This window comes from Rhinatrema bivittatum, chromosome 5 (genome assembly GCF_901001135.1).
Source record: "Rhinatrema bivittatum chromosome 5, aRhiBiv1.1, whole genome shotgun sequence".
Taxonomy (NCBI): domain Eukaryota; kingdom Metazoa; phylum Chordata; class Amphibia; order Gymnophiona; family Rhinatrematidae; genus Rhinatrema; species Rhinatrema bivittatum.
Genome location: NC_042619.1, coordinates 238,607,145 through 238,625,224, shown reverse-complemented (window position 1 = coordinate 238,625,224; position 18,080 = coordinate 238,607,145). Strand labels below are relative to the sequence as shown.

At 43.4% G+C, this 18,080-nt stretch overlaps 1 protein-coding gene across 1 annotated transcript in view; it reads right to left on the bottom strand.

Moving 5' to 3' along the window:
• DONSON (downstream neighbor of SON) overlaps window positions 1-14,137 on the bottom strand; it is a 90,876-nt gene extending 76,739 nt beyond the window's left edge. The window contains exons 1-3 of the mRNA XM_029603544.1: window positions 13,330-14,137; window positions 13,157-13,234; window positions 7,769-7,969 (exon numbers count right to left, since the gene is read on the bottom strand). Coding sequence (XP_029459404.1) covers window positions 7,769-7,969; window positions 13,157-13,234; window positions 13,330-14,001 — 951 coding nt within the window. The 5' untranslated portion in view covers window positions 14,002-14,137. The remainder of the gene's footprint in view (window positions 1-7,768; window positions 7,970-13,156; window positions 13,235-13,329) is intronic.
• Between the last annotated feature and the right edge of the window lie 3,943 nt (window positions 14,138-18,080).

Below are 18,080 nucleotides of genomic sequence, written 5' to 3'. Positions count from 1 at the left end.
AAAATCACAGCAGCATGGTTTTCTTTTGTTGCTTAGATCTTGGATGAAACACAGCAAGAAAACAAACAAAAAAAAAAAAATATAGAACAAGACTAGCCAATCATGCCTTTCTTCTCTTCCACCTCCTGCTTGTGAAAGACTGGCTCCCTCCCTAACTGATCTCAGGTTTGCTGCTCTTGGTCTGGAATTTTGGATGAGACAGAACCACTCTGAGGATTGATTCCTCTTAAGGCTACCAAGCTTAGCTGAGGCTCAGGGCAGTCACCTAGCACAGCCAGTTTAAGCCTGATGTTTCCTCCTCTTCACATTCTGCCTCTCCAAGGGGCTTATATAAAAACCCATGCCAAACAGTGGTGAATTTTGATACCGCACGTTAAACACACATCCTGACTGAATACAATAACTAATGTATACAAATCAAACCAGTGCTAAAAATCCACTGTATATGGCCCATCCACTGGATAGGCCATATGGTCTTTTTCTGCTGTCATGTTTCTATATTTCTATGAATGGTAACAGAGAGAATAAGAGGAGTGTGCTGCATGGGTCAGTGAAGGCTAGCTAGGGCAGGAGAGTAGCATGCATGAGGTAGAGGGTGCAGAAAACGTGGGTGTAGGGAAGAAGATAGTGGGGAGTAGTGCTCAGGAAGGAATGGACCCACACCAATCATCACCTGGAAACCAGGAATCAACAGCTGGAGGAGAAGTGGTGTCAACAAAATGAGTGCTTCATGGAAGAAGAGAAGGAGCTTCTGGTGTAGTGGGTCTGTGAGCAGCAGAGTGCTCTTTGGTCAGAAGGCATCCTCTAAAATCAAGAGGAAGGTTTGGGAGAGCATTGCCAAAGATGTCAGCAGCCAATTGATGACTAGAACAGTGGTGGTCCCACCAGCTTAAGCATCACTAGTGGGATAAACAGGGTAGCTGTCAAGGCCAAGCTGACACTCATTGAGAGGTTCAAATGCCAGACAGGAGGCCCACCATGCAAAGTGCAGCTGATACCACTGGAGGACCTCGTCTGATCTTAAGATGGACTCTTAAGATGGACTCTTGCTGGTGTCCATACTGGCAGCACTGAAAAAGAGGCTGCAGAAGAAACAGGCGAGAATGGCAGGAAATGCATCTCTGGAGTGAAGAGGGCTGGCTGAAGGGAGGGGTCAGAAATAGTCTCAATACTGGGTTCTGATACTGTATGTCTTTTTGGGGGGTTTTCCAGGTGATTAGCCGCAGATGGACACAGAGGGGCCTGCCACAGCGGGTGTGGCCGAAGAGAACCAGCCAGCCTCCTTGGGGATACAGCCTCATGATCCACCTCCCAGGGGAACAGCAGACCATCCCACAGACAGCCTGCAGTTGCCAAGCAAATTATTGGCACTGGATACACAAGACAGCAGTCAGATGTTGAACTGCATGTCACATGGCCAGACACATCCATGATAGACATTCAGGATATACCACCAACACCTGGCACCAGTAGAGGCGGCAATAGGGCTCCAGATCATAGGCAATGTCCCACCAACAGAAACACCAGACTTCAGTACTGATGCAATAGCAGACCAGATAGTGCGTCCAAGTACATGCGTCTCCCACACCTGTCCAAACTAGGTGCATAAACCGTGCATCCAGGAACACATGCTCAAGGAATGCCTAAGCTAGGTGCCCAAAGTGTGCATCTAGAAAAAGCGACGCCCAGCCTGGACACACAGGAGCCATCCAGTCACACACACGCGCCCAAATGGGAGACGCTGCAGTGGATGCACAATGAGACTCACAAGTACATGCCAATGCAAACAATGAAAACATGCAAACTAACCGCTGTGGCCTAAGATGCACAAAAAGGGAGAAGCTAGAGAATGGGGCCTAACCAAAAGGCTGCTCAACCAGCCATGCCTGAACTAACTCCACACCTCACAGAACTCCCCAGACACATGAGTGGGAAGGCCAAATGCTGAGGGAAACAGTCCTGGTAAGAAAACTCCTCACTAGCGAGTTTCTTCTCCTCTCTTTCCTGCTGATTTTTTAATTATGTTTTTTCCATATAAAGTAAAAAAAAACCAAAAAAAAAAAAAACCAAACACAAACAACTTACCTGAACTCAGCCCTCCCTGGCTGAAAGCAGGAATGGGTCCCAGCTACGGGGGGGGGGAGGGGCTAAAGCCTTCACCACCAAGCCTCTCTCGGCCTGCAAACACTACTTTTTCAAGTCTATGCTACCCAAGACTACTGGGCTGAAGGCTCTCTACTTAGGGAGGGACCTGCCAATATCACCTCAAGAGGCGAGCAGCCCCATATAAAAACATCTTCTGATGTCTCCATTTTTTTTTTTTTTACTCATAGTCAATCCCCAAAGGAAGAATATTGGCAGGCTGATGTTGGGATGGGACTACATATCCGTGATGTCATCTTTTGCTCTGTCTCCATCTGCTGGCAGAGGCACATAACCCACTGGTGGGACTAACCTGCCAGAATGCAGAGGAAGCTTTTTTTTTTTTTTTATATATATATGTTTAACAACTTTTTGAAGACCATCGTACGCATACAGGTAAACACAGTCATGCGATGTACAGTTAAAGAAGACAGTTACAAAAGGTTTTGTCAAAATGTGGTAACCTAGACTAGAACATTGCAACAGGGAAACATCTAGTAATAAAGAACTAAACAAGACTGGTCATGGCGTTTCACTTTAACAGCTGATACGACAAAGGTAGATTAAGCAGATATCCCCACAGTTGGAAGTTCTCAAGATCTCTGAATCTTCCGTCTTCATTAATTCCCCCCTCCCTACCCACCCATACCACCTAGCAGTGCACATACTTGTGGTTACAACCTATCAGAAATGATCAATATTTGCAATAAGTAGTTGGTTATTTACACTTTCAGATAATAGAAAGACTAGGGGGCACTCCATGAAGTTAGCATGTGGCACATTTAAAACTAATCGGAGAAAGTTCTTCTTCACTCAACGCACAATTAAACTCTGGAATTTGTTGCCAGAGGATGTGGTTAGTGCAGTTAGTATAGCTGTGTTTAAAAAAGGATTGGATAAGTTCTTGGAAGAGAAGTCCATTACCTGCTATTAATTAAGTTGACTTAGAAAATAGCCACTGCTATTACTAGCAACAGTAACATGGGATAGACTTAGTTTTTGGGTACTTGCCAGGTTCTTATGGCCTGGATTGGCCACTGTTGGAAACAGGATGCCGGGCTGGATGGACCCTTGGTCTGACCCAGTGTGGCATGTTCTTATGTTTCCTTCTGGAAGAAGAGGACATGCGGCTACCCTCAACTAATTACAGATTATTCTGTGTTGTGCGGGGAGAACATTTTCTAGTAAGGGGGAGATGGAATGACAACATTGATGCTGTAGAAAAGGCAACCAGATACGTGCAGTCATGTTTTTCTTTTGGTCATTCTGCATATTAGCTGTCATCTGCTCAAAGGGGGCTAAATTTGATCATCTTAAGTACCCAGTGGTTGAAGCTTGGGGCCCCCTCAGAGATCCAGTTGTGGAAGATAAGTTATTTAGCAATGAGACCCGCTTTGTCCACAAACACCACACTAGGAACTGAAAGCCTATGATATTTAACATGTAAGTTCCCAATAGCCACACCTGGGGGTCTAAGGGAATATGGCAGTCGCACACTTTGGCGCAAAAGGATTTCACCCGGATCCAAAATGCTTCAATCTTTTTGCAGATCCAGAAGCTATGAAAGAAATTCCCCCTCTCTAAAATCACATTTCAGACATTTGGGGGAGGCGCAGATCCCCGCGCGAAATGCTGCAGTGGAGGAGTAATATAATTGCCAAATGAATTTAAATTGCATTTCTCGCAGAATAGCATTCTCTGTGAGCCTCAAAGTTTTGTGAAAGTAGAGTTTTATTTTATCGGCTGAAAGAGTCATATCTGGGGTCTCTGCCCATTTCTTCTCTATAACCCCAAAACCATTAGCTGCCAAAAGAGATTTCAATATGTTAGAGAACATGGAGCAGGAGAATTGCATATTTTTCCCCACGCCTAGAATTTCCTCCAGCTGCTCTCTCTGTTTTGCCCGAACTTCTTGCAAACCACTGACAGATATATAATGCCGCTGTAGGTAAGCATAAAAAACCGTTCTGGGAAGGTGGTATTTATCTTGGAGTTCCTGGAAACTATACATATCATTAATGGTAGGGTGAAACACTTGTGAGATCAGTTTGATTCCCTGTGATGCCCAGAGTTGATATACATTTGGGCCCTGTCCAGGTGCAAACTTGGGGTTACCACATAAAGGCATTAGTGGGGTTGCAATCCCTTGAAGTCCAATGAGTTTACATAAATGTGCTCACGCCTTTCGGCTTGTGCCAAATCAACAGAAAAGTGTTTGTAGGGTGGCGGGAGGTGACATGCTTGTAACTGAATCAGGGTTACCGGAGAACACTCATTCAGCCTCCTCTGATATATGAAGTAGGTGAGAAATATTCAATACCCAAGGAGCCAATCTCTTATATGACGTAGCATACATACTAAATTGTATTTTTGGAAACTTGGGCAGGCCAAGCCGCCCTCATCAACTGCTCTAGTCAAATGTTTTAGGGCTATTCTCGCTCGTTTCCCTCTCCATATAAAGTTCCTGATCTCTCCGTGTAAGCCTTTTCCTTTCAGCCAAATCGGGAGCATTTGAAGGAGGTATAACCATTTTGGGAGTTCTACCATTTTAATAAGATGTATTCGTCCCAACAAGGAGATGGGAAGAGCTTGCCACTGGCGAAGTCTATCTTTTTCAACAAGGGGTGGACATTGATGCTGTATATAGTATCAGGAGTATTGGATACTTGGACGCCTAAATATTTTATAGGTCCCTGTGCCCATTTTAGGGGGAAGATGGGACCCCAGGTCTTCCTCAAATTACCGAAAACCTCCAAGTCCTCCAACTTGTCAGTGTTGATCTTAAGCCCCGAGAAACTACCATATAGGGATTGGAGGTGCAGTACTTTTGGGAGTGAATGTTGTGGTTTGGTTAAAAAAGATTAGTATATCATCAGCAAAAGCCGCTGTTTTAAAAACCTGTCCATGACATTCTAGCCCAGAGAGCAACACATCCTGGGAGATCATATGTAGCAAAGGATCGATAGCCAATATGCATAGTAGTGGAGACAAGGGACAACCCTGCCTCACCCCCCCTCTGGGGAATGAAGGCTTGTGATATTTGGTCGTTAGCCAGTATATGTGAGGTAGGGCTGAGGTAGAGTAGTGAAATATAAAAGTTAGTAAGTGACCGTGAAAACCGAAATGACCCAGAACTGAGAACAGGTAGTCCCAGGAGACCCTGTCAAAGGCTTTTTCGGAGTCCAAACTGACTGCCATAGATGGAATCCGGTTTGCCTGACAGTACTCTATTGCCATGAGTAGTTTGGCAATGACCGACCTTTAACAAAGCCCACTTGATTCAGAGAAATAAGACTTGGTAGGATCATACTCATTCGAGCTGCGAGAATGTTAGCTAACAGCTTAAGATCACAATTTAACAGGGAAATCGGGCGATATAATGCGGGTTTACTTGGGTCCTTACCGGGTTTAGGAAGAACGGTGATGTAAGCCTTGTTAAAATCGTGAGGGAAAGTCCTTTGGTCTAGGGCTGCCTGATAGAAGGAGTGCAGAGAATCCACTACTCGTTCTCCAAGGATCTTGTAATAATCACAGGCAAAGCTGTCCAGACCTGGCGTTTTACCTGATTTACTCTTTTTAATAGCGGACAGTATTTCTGTTTTTATGAAGGGGGCGTTCATTTTATCCAATTGAGTACTGGTGAGTGTGGGTAGGGGTATGTTCTGGAAGAAAGAATTCTCTTCAGTGGACCCCCCCCTGTCCTGTCCTCTGTATAAAGCTGTGTATAAAACTGTCGAAGCACTTCGCAAATCTCCTCGCCTTTATTTGCCCACTTGCCCTGGGCCGTCTAAAGTTTATCAATAATGGTTTTACTCCTCCAAAATTGAACTAAGTTTGCTAATGTTCTCCCGGATTTGTTACCAAATCCGAAGAAGGAATGTTCCTTATACTGAAAGGATTTGAGGGCTCTCCGGTGCAAGTGTGCTTGTAGGGAACTAAGCGTTTCGTGATATTTAGCCACATTTGTCTGGGAAGGGTGCCGAATCATGTGTTGTTTGTCCAGCTGCAGCTGGGTGTCAAGTTTCAAAATTACTGAATTGAGAAGTTTATTCCTATATCTCACATAGGAAATTATTTCCCCATGCAAAAACCACCTTACTTGTCGGCCAAAATAACTCTGGGTTATCCATATGCTGAGCATTGGAGGCTTGAAACTGATCCCATTTACTTTGCAGGAAGGTCTGAAATTTCTCATCATCCTTCAGAAAAGTGGGGAATTTCCACCAATTACTCCGAACTACCCTTTCTCCCAAATTTAGGTTGGCCCAGGTTACTGCATTGTCTGAAACCCTTGGTTCATCGATTCCAGTCGAGGCAACAAAGGGGAACAAGGAGGTGGATCCTAGATGTAATCAATCCGTGACATCGTGCCATGCGCTTTTGAAACATGGGTATAGTCTCTCATCTGTGTGTAACACCCTCCAAAAAAATCGAGCATATTTAATTTGTGATATATGTGACTAATACTCGTTCGCGAAGTATGTGAAGAGAGTGAGGGCTTAGGGGAGGAGCGATCGACAGAGGGGTCATGTACACTGTTGAAGTCTCCCACCAGCAAGAACTCTCCCATTCCATGTGTCGTAAAAAGGTTGATTATGTGCAAAAAAAAAAAAAAAAAAATTATGGGGAGGGAGAGTTGGGACCATATAAGTTACCAATAGTGATATCTCTTCCATTCAATTTTCCTATGATCATTATATATCTGCCTTCTGGGTCACCTATTTCTTTCGTCAATTGGAAGGAAAGGTTTTTATGGATTAATAATGCCACTCCTGCTTTTTCCCCTACTGCCAGAGAGAAGTAACATTGACTCACCCACTCTCTCTGCAATTGCTTGCTCTCTTCCACTGAAAGATGTGTTTCTTGAAGACTTGCTATTTGCACCTGAGACCTTTTAAGAGACTGAAGGACCTTGGTTCTCTTAATTGGGTGGCTTAATCCGTTAACATTAAGACTGGCTATCTTCATATAAGGACTACCAGATGCAGGAGAGAAGTTATATTTATTGAGTTATTTGGTAGGAGACTACCCTGGGCTCCCCAGCCTGAGCCCAAGATATGTGTGACATCTTTGATATGATCAAACCTAACATTAGGATCTACCACTATCGCAGTATTAGTGATTGTGTCCAGAATCAATTGTCGCCCTCCCCCATCAGCAACAACAGAAATAATGCCTGCAAAACACAAAAGAAAAGCTCAGTCTGCCCAGAATATCTAAACAGCTAAATCAGCCAGCCAAACTCAGTTGCTCAGTCAAAGGTCATACCTGCTGATGGGGTCAGCACCCTTACACAATACTGTTTCAAAAGATGTCCACAGCAGCATGGTACAGACAGGCTAAATCCAGGCTCCCTAAAAGACTATTTTTATTAAGAAAACATTTTTGGTAATATGCAAATCTATACAAATATGCTGTATAATATTTTAGTTCTTTACAGAGAGCCGGCATAGGACGATGGGGGGGGTGGGGGGTTTGTAATTATAGGACAAGAATTAACTTTCTATTGAATCGTCTTATAATGCTATAGGGCTTTCAGTCCACAAGAATGTGCATGTTAAATGTTAAATATTACTTTGTGCATTTCATTCTTTGACATCCTCTCAAAGGAAAATATTTCAGTTACCTGTATGTTCGGAGGCAAAGAAACAGCTACTGCTCGACAGTGCAGAACAAATCCTTCAGCTTCTTCTTGTGCCTTTAAATGATCTGTCCAGGTAAAAGGCAAGGAAGAGGTGAAAAGTAGGCGCGTTTTAATGCTCCAGTCTGTAGGAAACTCAAGAGCTGCTGCAAAAGGATCAGGTGCAGATGAATGTCCAACAGGACTCTTAAAAAAAAAAAAAACAACAAAAAAAACCACCCACATTAAATCAGCCTTAAGTTTTGTCAATAATAATATCGAATTCTCTTTATAAGGATAGTTCTCTGTTTTTTTTTCAATAGAAAGCCTTCAGACCTATGATAAAATCATAGGACCACCCCTTGCCACCACAAAAATCCTCATTAAAAGAATTCACAAGTTTGTTTTTTTTTAATATGCCTTTTAATTATTTCAGAAAAAGGGCAGATACTTTTGTATAACTCAGTTGAGATAAATATTTTCTTAAACATATTACATACAACCTCCAATGCAACTTATCCCTACCCTCCCTCCCCACTCCCCCGCTCCTAATATATCATATCCATACCAATACGATCAGCTGTAAAACACTTCAACTCTGTAGGTCATAAGCCTTTCCTGGGATAGCATAGTGAACATTGCGTAAAATCAGCTGTTGCTCCTCCTTCGTCAGCGAGTCCAGGAATGGTTTCCAAATGTTTATAAGCCCTTTTGCCCATGTTGGCAGTTTGTCTTTCACAGACTGGGATTCCAGACATAACAGCTCCACTAATCTCCTATGCCATTCAATGAGAGCCGGGCTCAGCGGCTTCAACCAACGCGTTAAAATACATTGCTTCCCAACCAGACATTCGCGTATAAAGAGGGCACCCACTTTCCCCAATCCCTCAACATCCGAGACCTTCCCCAGAACACAGACTTCTGCTGAACTTTCTACAGATCCAGCCCACCACCTGCTGATATTATCAAATACATCCCTCCAAAAAGTTTGCATATCTGGACACTCCCAAAAATTATGACTTAACGTCGCTTCCCGGTGTCCACACGTGAAACAATTCCCAGGGTCCGAGATCCTGGCCCTGAAAGCTTGTTGTGGGGAACAAAACACTCTATTCAAAGTTTTAAATTGTAGTTCTCTATACCCTACACCTTCCGAGGCTTCATATAAATCTTGGTCACATATGAACATATCAACCTCATCTAACTCAATACGCAGTTCTCTGTCCCAAGCCTTTAGCCATAGGCTCCAGAAGAGTCTAGTTAGAGATGGAATGCCCCTATGTGGCGTAATGTACTGGCATTATTATAAAATGTAACATTAGGAAAGCCATCTCCACCCTCCTCTTTAGGGATCATAAGTTTAGCTATAGACATTCTGAGTTTCCTGCACCTCCAGACAAAGGTCATCCACATGCGAGAGATACTCCTAGCATCTTTGCGAGATAGTAGGATGGGCAACATCTGGAGTAAAAACAGGAGTTTGAAAAGCAGCATCATTTTTATCAGTGCGATGCACCCCATAAAAAAAGATACTGGGAATTGCATCCATCTCTCGCATGCTTTTTGGAAACCCAGAATGAGTGGGGGGGGGGGGGGGGGGGGGGAGAACGTTTACTGCATACCATTGTCTAGGGTCTTTATGAATGTATATACCAATGTATTTCAATTTGTTCTTTGCCCATCTCAGTGGGAAATCTGCCACGAGGCCTGCAGATTCAGCTTTAACCCCGAATATTGGCCATAATTTGAAAATAAGTCTAAAGTTTTTAAGAGATATTCCCTCGCCTTAGGCAAGAAAAGTAAGATGTCATCTGCGAACAGAAGAACACTCTTAAAAGGTACGGGCATCTCCCCACCCGCATCGTTCACAAGCTTGTTTAACAAAATAACTAAAGTTTCTAAAGTAGAATGAACAGCATAGGTGACGACAATGGACACCCTTGTCTGGTTCCTCTGGTAAGGGGGAAAGCTTCTGAAAAGCAATTATTTACTCGGACTCTAGCCTCTGGGTTGGAGTAGGGCACTTGGGCAGCCTCATAGATAAATCCCCTACACCCAAAAGCTGAAAGCAGATTTTGCAAAAACATCCAAGATACTCTATCGAACGCCTTTTCGGCATCGAAGCTAATAAGGGCTGGCTCCTAATACCCCATGCACTTCCAATTTCCTAACATCATTAGTACACACCTAACATTTAGACCTGGAACAAAACCCACTTGGCCCTTTGCAATGAGGAAGGAAAGAATCAATTTTAATCTATTCACTATCACTTTAGAATACAATTTGATATCTAAATTAAGTAACGAGCAGGCAGATACAGTACAGTGCGCTCCAACGGAGCGCACTGTTAGCCTGCTATTGGACGCGCGTTTTCCCTTACCCCTTATTTAGTAAGTGGAGGAAAACGCGCGTCCAGCCTGCGGCACCTAATAGCACCCTCAACATGCAAATGCATGTTGATGGCCCTATTAGGTATGCGCGTGGGATACAGAAAGTAAAATGTGCAGCCAAGCCGCATGGCGATATTAAGTCGGAGGTCCCGAAGAGTAAAAAAAGTAAAAAAAATAAAATAAAAATGTGAATTCGGCCTGCGGCTGTCGGGCCGAAAACCGGACGCTCGATTTTGCCGGCGTCCAGTTTCCGAGCCCGTGGCTGTCAGCGGGCTCGAGAACTGACGCTGGCAAAATTGAGCGTCAGCCGTCAAAACCCGCTGACAGCTGCCGTTCCTGTCAAAAAGGAGGTGCTAGGGACGCGCTAGTGTCCCTAGTGCCTCCTTTTACCCAGATCTACCGCCGGACCTAATTTAAATACTGAATCGCGCGCACCGGCCTTACAAATTTCTGTGGACGAGGTGAAAGGCCTTACCAATTTCTGTGGACAAGAACCAACGCCGGCAAAATTGAGCGTCTGCTGTCAAACCCGCTGACAGCTGCTGCTCCTGTCAAAAAGGAGGCGCTAGGGACGCGCTAGTGTCCCTAGCGCCTCCTTTTACCCGGATCTACCGCCAGACCTAATTTAAATACTGAATCACGCGCACCGGCCTTACAAATTTCTGTGGACGAGGTGAAAGGCTTCCCTGCATTGTCTACGATATGGGTAACACAAGCAGATTGGTGGTCAGTCCTTACCAAGTTTGCCAACATTCTCCCAGATTTGTTACCATACAAATAAAATTTATGCCACAGGTCTCCACGTCCTTATGTATTCCATCGCAGAGCTCTGCGATGGAATACATAAGATGATATTTGGATCATGTCAGCGCGGTGATGCTTGTTAGGACGTGGAGACCGGTGTGTTGATATGCTGAAAGTTGAGATGAAGAAGGAAAGTTACATATGAAGAAGACTGGCAGAGCTGCAATTGTTATAAGGTCATAAGAATACATTGTATTTCAAGCAATTAATGAAGACAGACGAGAGTGGATGACCACAAAAGCGGTAGAAACATTGTAATCATAAGTGGAATGCTGGCTTGAAGGACCCTATGCTAGACGTGGAATTGGTGTTTGTGAGCAAGGTGCCAAGAAGAAAATTTGTGATTATTAATTGGGATATTGGACGCTTCAACATGATAAAACTGTATGATTTTGGAGACAGTCCCTGAGGAAGCCCGTATCAACGGGTGAAACGAGATCTTCGTCGGGTGATATTAATTCATATACGAGAACAATTATTATTCCATACATTATGAAATAAATTTAATAATCAGCGTGAGGTAGCATGCTACACACTATAAGAGATAACACGCATTGTATTCTATAGTTGATAATCATGTTGGGAGATTTTATGAGATGGATGATGTGAGTATGTATGGATAGTGTGTATGTAGGGTAATGAATGATTGATTATGTTTTAATATATGTATTGTCTAGATAGGAGTCCCTATGTATTAGAGGAGGTGAATATGTGTTAAATTATATTTAATAAATGTTGAATAAAAAATATATTTGCTATAGGACCTTGACCTATCAATACATGTAAACATTGTGACTCCAAATGATTTTTATACATTCAAGTACTATAACATTTTCATTTATATTTTATACCTTTATTATTTATCTGGCTTCTCATTTCTTCTATCTTTATCTCTTGAATTGTACTCAAATCTCATTAGGGTTTCATATCTTATATCTGGTCCGTCTGACAAAGACTTCTTCATTTCACCCTCTCACAGGGGCTTCCTCAGAGACTAACCCAAACAAGTAATTTCACTGATATTTCTTCAACTCTTATCCTCAGACATAAAGCCGTGATCTTACAAATTTGAAATCTTCACATCAAAACGTTCACTTGGAATTCATAGATTTTCATAACCTCCGTTACTTCAACAAATTTAATCCTGGTAAAAAAATAAGGGATTAAATTTGTTGAAGATTTGTTGATGTTATGAAAATCTATGAATTCCAAGTGAGCGTTTTGATGTGAAGTATTCCAGTTTGTAAGATCACGGCTTTATGTCTGAGGATAAGAGTTGAAGAAATATACTTGTTTGGGTTAGTCCCTGAGGAAGCCCCTGTGAGAGGGTGAAATGAAGACATCTTTGTCGGATGGACCAGATACAAGATATGACCAGATATAAGATATGAAACCCTAATGAGATTTGAATACAATTCAAGAGATAAAGATAGAAGAAATGAGAAGCAAGAGAGAAGAAATAATAAAGGAATAAAATATAAATGAAAATGTTATAGTACTTGAATGTATAAAAATCATTTGGAGTCACAATGTTTATATGTATTGATATATATTAGATGTTTTAATTGTTATGAATGATGGATGTGTGAGTAATGTATTGGTGAGCTAGATTTTAAATTGTCTAGGTAGACACTGATATATATTTGGTGTGAATAAACATATATAATTGCATTTGTAAACTTGATAGTTTCTCTAGGTGTGTTGTGGTTAAAGGAATAGAGAATAACTTTGACAGAATCACTTTATGACCCTTGGGCAGAATACACCTAGGATACCCAGTGGCGGTGAAGTTGATACGAAATTAAAAGTTTGAAAGACATTCCAAGAATGTCATGACTTTACATCACATTATTTTGATTCAAAGACATGCACCCTGCACCTTCTTTTTTATATATATTTACAATAAATCAAAGTAGCTGTTAATGGAGAGATCAGGTTAAAAAAATAAAAACAAACATTACACTATGTAACATCAAACATCACAATATTTGGAAAGCGTTTAAGCATCTAAAACATATTAGAGTACTGCAAATAACCATTTGGAACAAGGTGCCTTCTAAACATATAAAAAATACTTATTATCCAGTACCATTTAGTAGTATGCCTGATTTTTAACACACACTTTTTTTTTTCCATAACTGATAAACATTTAGCAACGTCCAAAAGTATAAACATAAAAGTAATGAAACAGTATTATTACTTGCGTTGACATGGAGACATATGACCCTGGTGAAGCTTCATCTGCCCAAACAGAATGATGTTTAATTAAAGCCGGCACCTACATCAATAAAAAAACCATCTCAGGTTAAAGACTTAGAATTTCGTGTTATAACAAAAAAATGGTTGAGGCTCAGCAAATCCCCATATACTCACGGAATCGGACCGGCTGTCGTGCCAAGGAAAGAACAGATGCTCCTTCCCCCGGCTCTCAGGATCCACAGCTCCAGGCTCGCCACATTCCCCGGGCTTGCACACCTCGGCCCCCTGCACCCTTCGCTTAGGGGGACTCCCGCACGTGTTCTCGAGACTAGCGAAAGGATTCCGTCTCTTGGCCCCACCGCCTCCAGGCTGCACAGGGGAGAAAGGCCGGACTCCGGGAAGCCTGCCGGCCAGGCTCAACGGTGTACGGCGATGCACCTCGCTGCGAGCCCGTCGCTGCCTCCCCTTCAGGCGCAGGGTCTCCGCCGGTTTCTTGAAACTGGGAGAGTAACCAGGCAGCATCTCTGCCATGACGAGAGAGAGTAGAACCCCCACACCCGGGGAAAAAAAAAAAAAAGACGAGAACGTCGGAGCACCGAGGGGTAAACTCCTCGTCATAGAATTACAAATCTGGCGCGCTACTGCGTGATGACATTTTCTACTACCACGTCCTGGTTCTGGCGTCGACCCGACTTCCCGCCGGAGTGAAGGGAGCTCCTGATTGGTGGCTGCGCCGAGGGTTCCGCCCAGCGGGAATGAGTAGCTGGCGCCAAAAGATGCATGCCCCGTGAAGACCGAACGGGACATGAGTCTCTTTTCAGGCTTGCCGTGGTAGACGAGCGGCATGTTTCCGGGTGTGCGCACTTGGTGGGAACGGCGACCGAAGGAAGGAAGTGGCTGGTGGACCCCATCCCACCGGTGGCCGAAGAGAGGCCGCTCGTGGACCAGGTTCCTACCCCACCGGGAGGGCGTTCTCTTGCTCTTTTACCGGTGCTGTGGCATTCAAAAGAGGTGCGGACAGCATGTGCTTTATGCTGATCTTCTGATGCACAGAAGCTGCATAGAGAAAGTGCTAGCGCCGTGAGTTTTGACTAGCGCAGGATTTGTACACCAGCAAGTCCAAACGCGCGCAAAAAAAAAAAAGCGCGTCTGTTTTCCGCGCATGCTCAGCCCCCGGTCCTGGGCACGCAATGCAGAATGGAAATGAGGGCTCGCACTAAAAGGAGGGGTAAGGGCCAGTTACAGGTCCCTAGCGCCTTTGCCAAGGAGAGGTGGCTGTCAGCGGGTTTGGAAAACAGACGCTCAATTTTACGAGCATCCGTTTTCCTAACCGGTGCACAGCCATGGGTTAGGAAAATGGAGGCTGGTAAAATTGAGGCTCAGTGTTCATAACATAACCCGGCCCAGTTCAAAATGTTTTTTTAAATCTATTTTTTTTTAGGTTTTGGTTCCTCTGTCTTAATATCGCTAGGATGTACAGAAAAGCAGTACTTTATGCTTTTCTGTACACTTTTTCGGGCTGCCCAGAAATTAATACCTTCCCCTTACAGTATAAGGGGTAATAGGTGCCCCTCAAAAACACGCAGCCAAAGCCGTATTAAACAGTGCGCACTGCCAAGCGCACTTTACAGAAACGGCCTGATTTTTTTTATTGTATCCTGGACAAATGACTAATAGCTACAAGATGCATTTACACATGATGAGCGCTATTAGCGTCGGGGGTGGATGCGCTGAACCCCTTATTGTATACGTGTTAAATGCGTGTCCAAACCGGGTTAAAAAGTGCACTCAGCTGAGCACATTTTACAGTATGGGCCTGCAGGACTGAAACTTTGAGACCAGGGCATGAGCGCACATAGTACACCTGGGGGAATTCTGCATAAAAAATTTAAAATTCTGTGCACAAAAACTTAAAATTCTGCAAACTTTATATTGGTCAAAATAGCACAATTTACATGACAGTCTTTAAGTAATTACATTTTAAATACAGAACAGTTATTATTCAGATGCAGAATTTTAAATATTTTGAGCAGAATTTCCCTAGAAATTCCCTGTAAGAGTGTCCTTTCCACTCTCTCTCCCTAGTTCCCTGGCCTCTTTGCCCTCTCTGGCCCTAACTCTTTCTTTCTTTCTTTCTTTCTTTATTTATTTATTTAACATTTTTTATATACCGAAGTTCTAGCAACAATGTTGCTAATCATTTCGGTTTACATATAACATTGGGGTGACTTAACATGTGTGTCTTACATGGAACAGGAACATGAACTTGGAGAAAATTGAATAAATACTAATAACAAATTGAATAAATACTAATAACAAATAACTCTTCCACCTGCCAGTATCTCTCCCCTCCACCTCTAGGCTCAACCCCTTCCACTCTATCATCAGTCCCAGAGTTTGACCCCGTTCTCAGTACTGCCCCTCATACAGGTTCCCTCTGTCCCTCCTTCTCTCACACACATGCTGCCGCTCTAGTACACATACACACACCCTCATACAGGGTCCCTCCCTCTTGCATACACACCCTCACAAGCTCCCTTTCTTTCTCACACAGGCTTCCTATATCTCTCGCTCATGCACCCCTTCACACGGGCTGTCTCACACATACACAATCCCTTCACACAGCTTCCAATCTCTCACACACATACACACTCCTTCACAATCTCCTCATATTTTTACTCATCCCGTCTACTCCCTAACTAATGCTAATTACTGTTATTCTAATGTTACGCTAATGCCAATTACTGATACTCTATTTTTAATTATGCTGTACATTCCCCTATCAGCACTGATTACTGCCATTACTAGCACTGTTTTTTCACTCATGTCACCACTATAACACCATATTACTTTTCGCTAATCGTTTCTGTACCTGACAAAAGGATATACCTTTCCCTCTTTACCTCCAAGCTACATGTAAACTGATATGATGTGTAAATTGAACACCGGTATATAAAAGCAAACAAACATAAATAAATAAATATAGGCTTCCTCTCTGGCACCCACACTCAAATATCCCCCCGGTCTCTCACCTCCCAAACCTAAAGCAGTCTGGTTTCCTAATAAGAGTTTTTATTGGTGTTCTAGGCCCTGGTGTAATATGTGCAGTGTTGCCTTTACATAGATAAGGTTGTTAGGGTTGTTTTGGTATACTTTTATTATAAAGTAATAGTAATTCCGTTTATTCATGGCTTTCTGAGGGCCAAGCCCTCATCCAGCATGCATTACAAAAAGTCTAATTCCATAGGAGCTCCAAGTGTCGTTTTTGCAGAGTTTTCTGGTTGGCACCACAGGAGTGCATGTAAATATAATATGCATGTTGGAAGTGATATTTTTGCATCAGAAGACTAGAGAGCACTCCATGAAGTTAGCATGTTGCACATTTAAAACTAATCAGAGAAAGTTCTTTTTCACTCAACGCACAATTAAACTCTGGAATTTGTTGCCAGAGGATGTGGTTAGTGCAGTTAGTATAGCTGTGTTTAAAAAAGGATTGGATAAGTTCTTGGAGGAGAAGTCCATTATCTGCTACTAATTAAGTTGACTTAGAAAATAGCCACTGCTATTACTAGTAACAGTAGCATGCGATAGACTTAGTTTTTGGGTACTTGCCAGGTTCTTATGGCCTGGATTGGCCACTGTTGGAAACAGGATGCTGGGATTGATGGACCCTTGGTCTGACTCAGTATGGCATGTTCTTACTCTTGAATGTGCTTTTTCATGTAAAATTTGTTATAAATGTATATTTCCTAGCATGTAGCAGATGGACTCAGGACAAATGGGTATAGTGTACTCCTGATAGCAGTTGGAGTCAGATTTCAATCTGACGTCAGCCTACATATACCCGTGCAGGAAGCTTTGCTCTTCAGTATTTCTCTGTCTCCTTAGCAGTTTGGGACACTACACATGCTTGCATAGCGTTAGAAAATCCAAACCAAAGAAGAAAGAAAATCTTACTTCTACAAGGCGAGCCCCGCTCTCCTGTGGTGATACCTAAGGCATGAGGCCTGACGGAGCCTGACCAAAAAAGGTTAGTCTTTGGCTCCGCTGCGGTGTTTGTGCCTAGGATGGCCAGCATCTTCAGGCTCAGAGATACAAGATCTGGTAACTCGTCTTTGGAGAAGAAACGCATCATGGTTTGATTATGGTTCCGTTCCTGGAGGGATTTCCCCTTCTTCCAGGGAGTCTGGCTCTTCCTCCAAGGTGTCTGTGTCCCCTAAGGGGAGGCTTTTGTTCGGAGGAGGCACGTCTCAGGGAGGCCGTGAGGGGCCTGGAAGATTTTGGTCTTCTGGTGGAGACTGTGGCTGCGTCACCGGTGCCACCGATTGTGCCTGGACAAAGGTTTGCAGCCCTTTGAAGAATTCCACCCAGGAAAAGGTTCCTGGGTCTATATTGTGTCCGGCGGCATTCCCCGAGGGGCCCCTCTGAGGAAGGGCGAAGCTGGAGATAGAGATGTCCGGGGTACTATCATTGGTGGAGCCAGATTCCTCTACTGGCAGAGGGGGGCCTTGCCTTGGTTCCCTCCCTGAGCCTCTTCGCACTGTAGGCACAGGGCAGCGGCCACTTCAGGTTGCGCAGCTCTCAAGTGGCAGGCTGGGCAGAGGGCTTGTCCCTTGGTTTTCTTGACCGGTGGTGCCACTATCAATGATTCACAACTCTATCCACCACAATGACCACGATTGCCTCAACTCCCTTCTACAAATTCACCACAATCAACGCAACACGAGATCTACCAATAAAGCACGTCTAGAAATCCCTCCACTCACCTCAGCCAAATTAACTACCACCAGAAAAAGATCCTTTTCAATTGCTGGACCTATCCTCTGGAACACTCTTCCTTCCAGTCTCAGACTACAAAACAACACCAAACTGTTCAAAAAACTACTCAAAACATGGCTCTTCAAGCAAGTTTACAAAGATGGAAT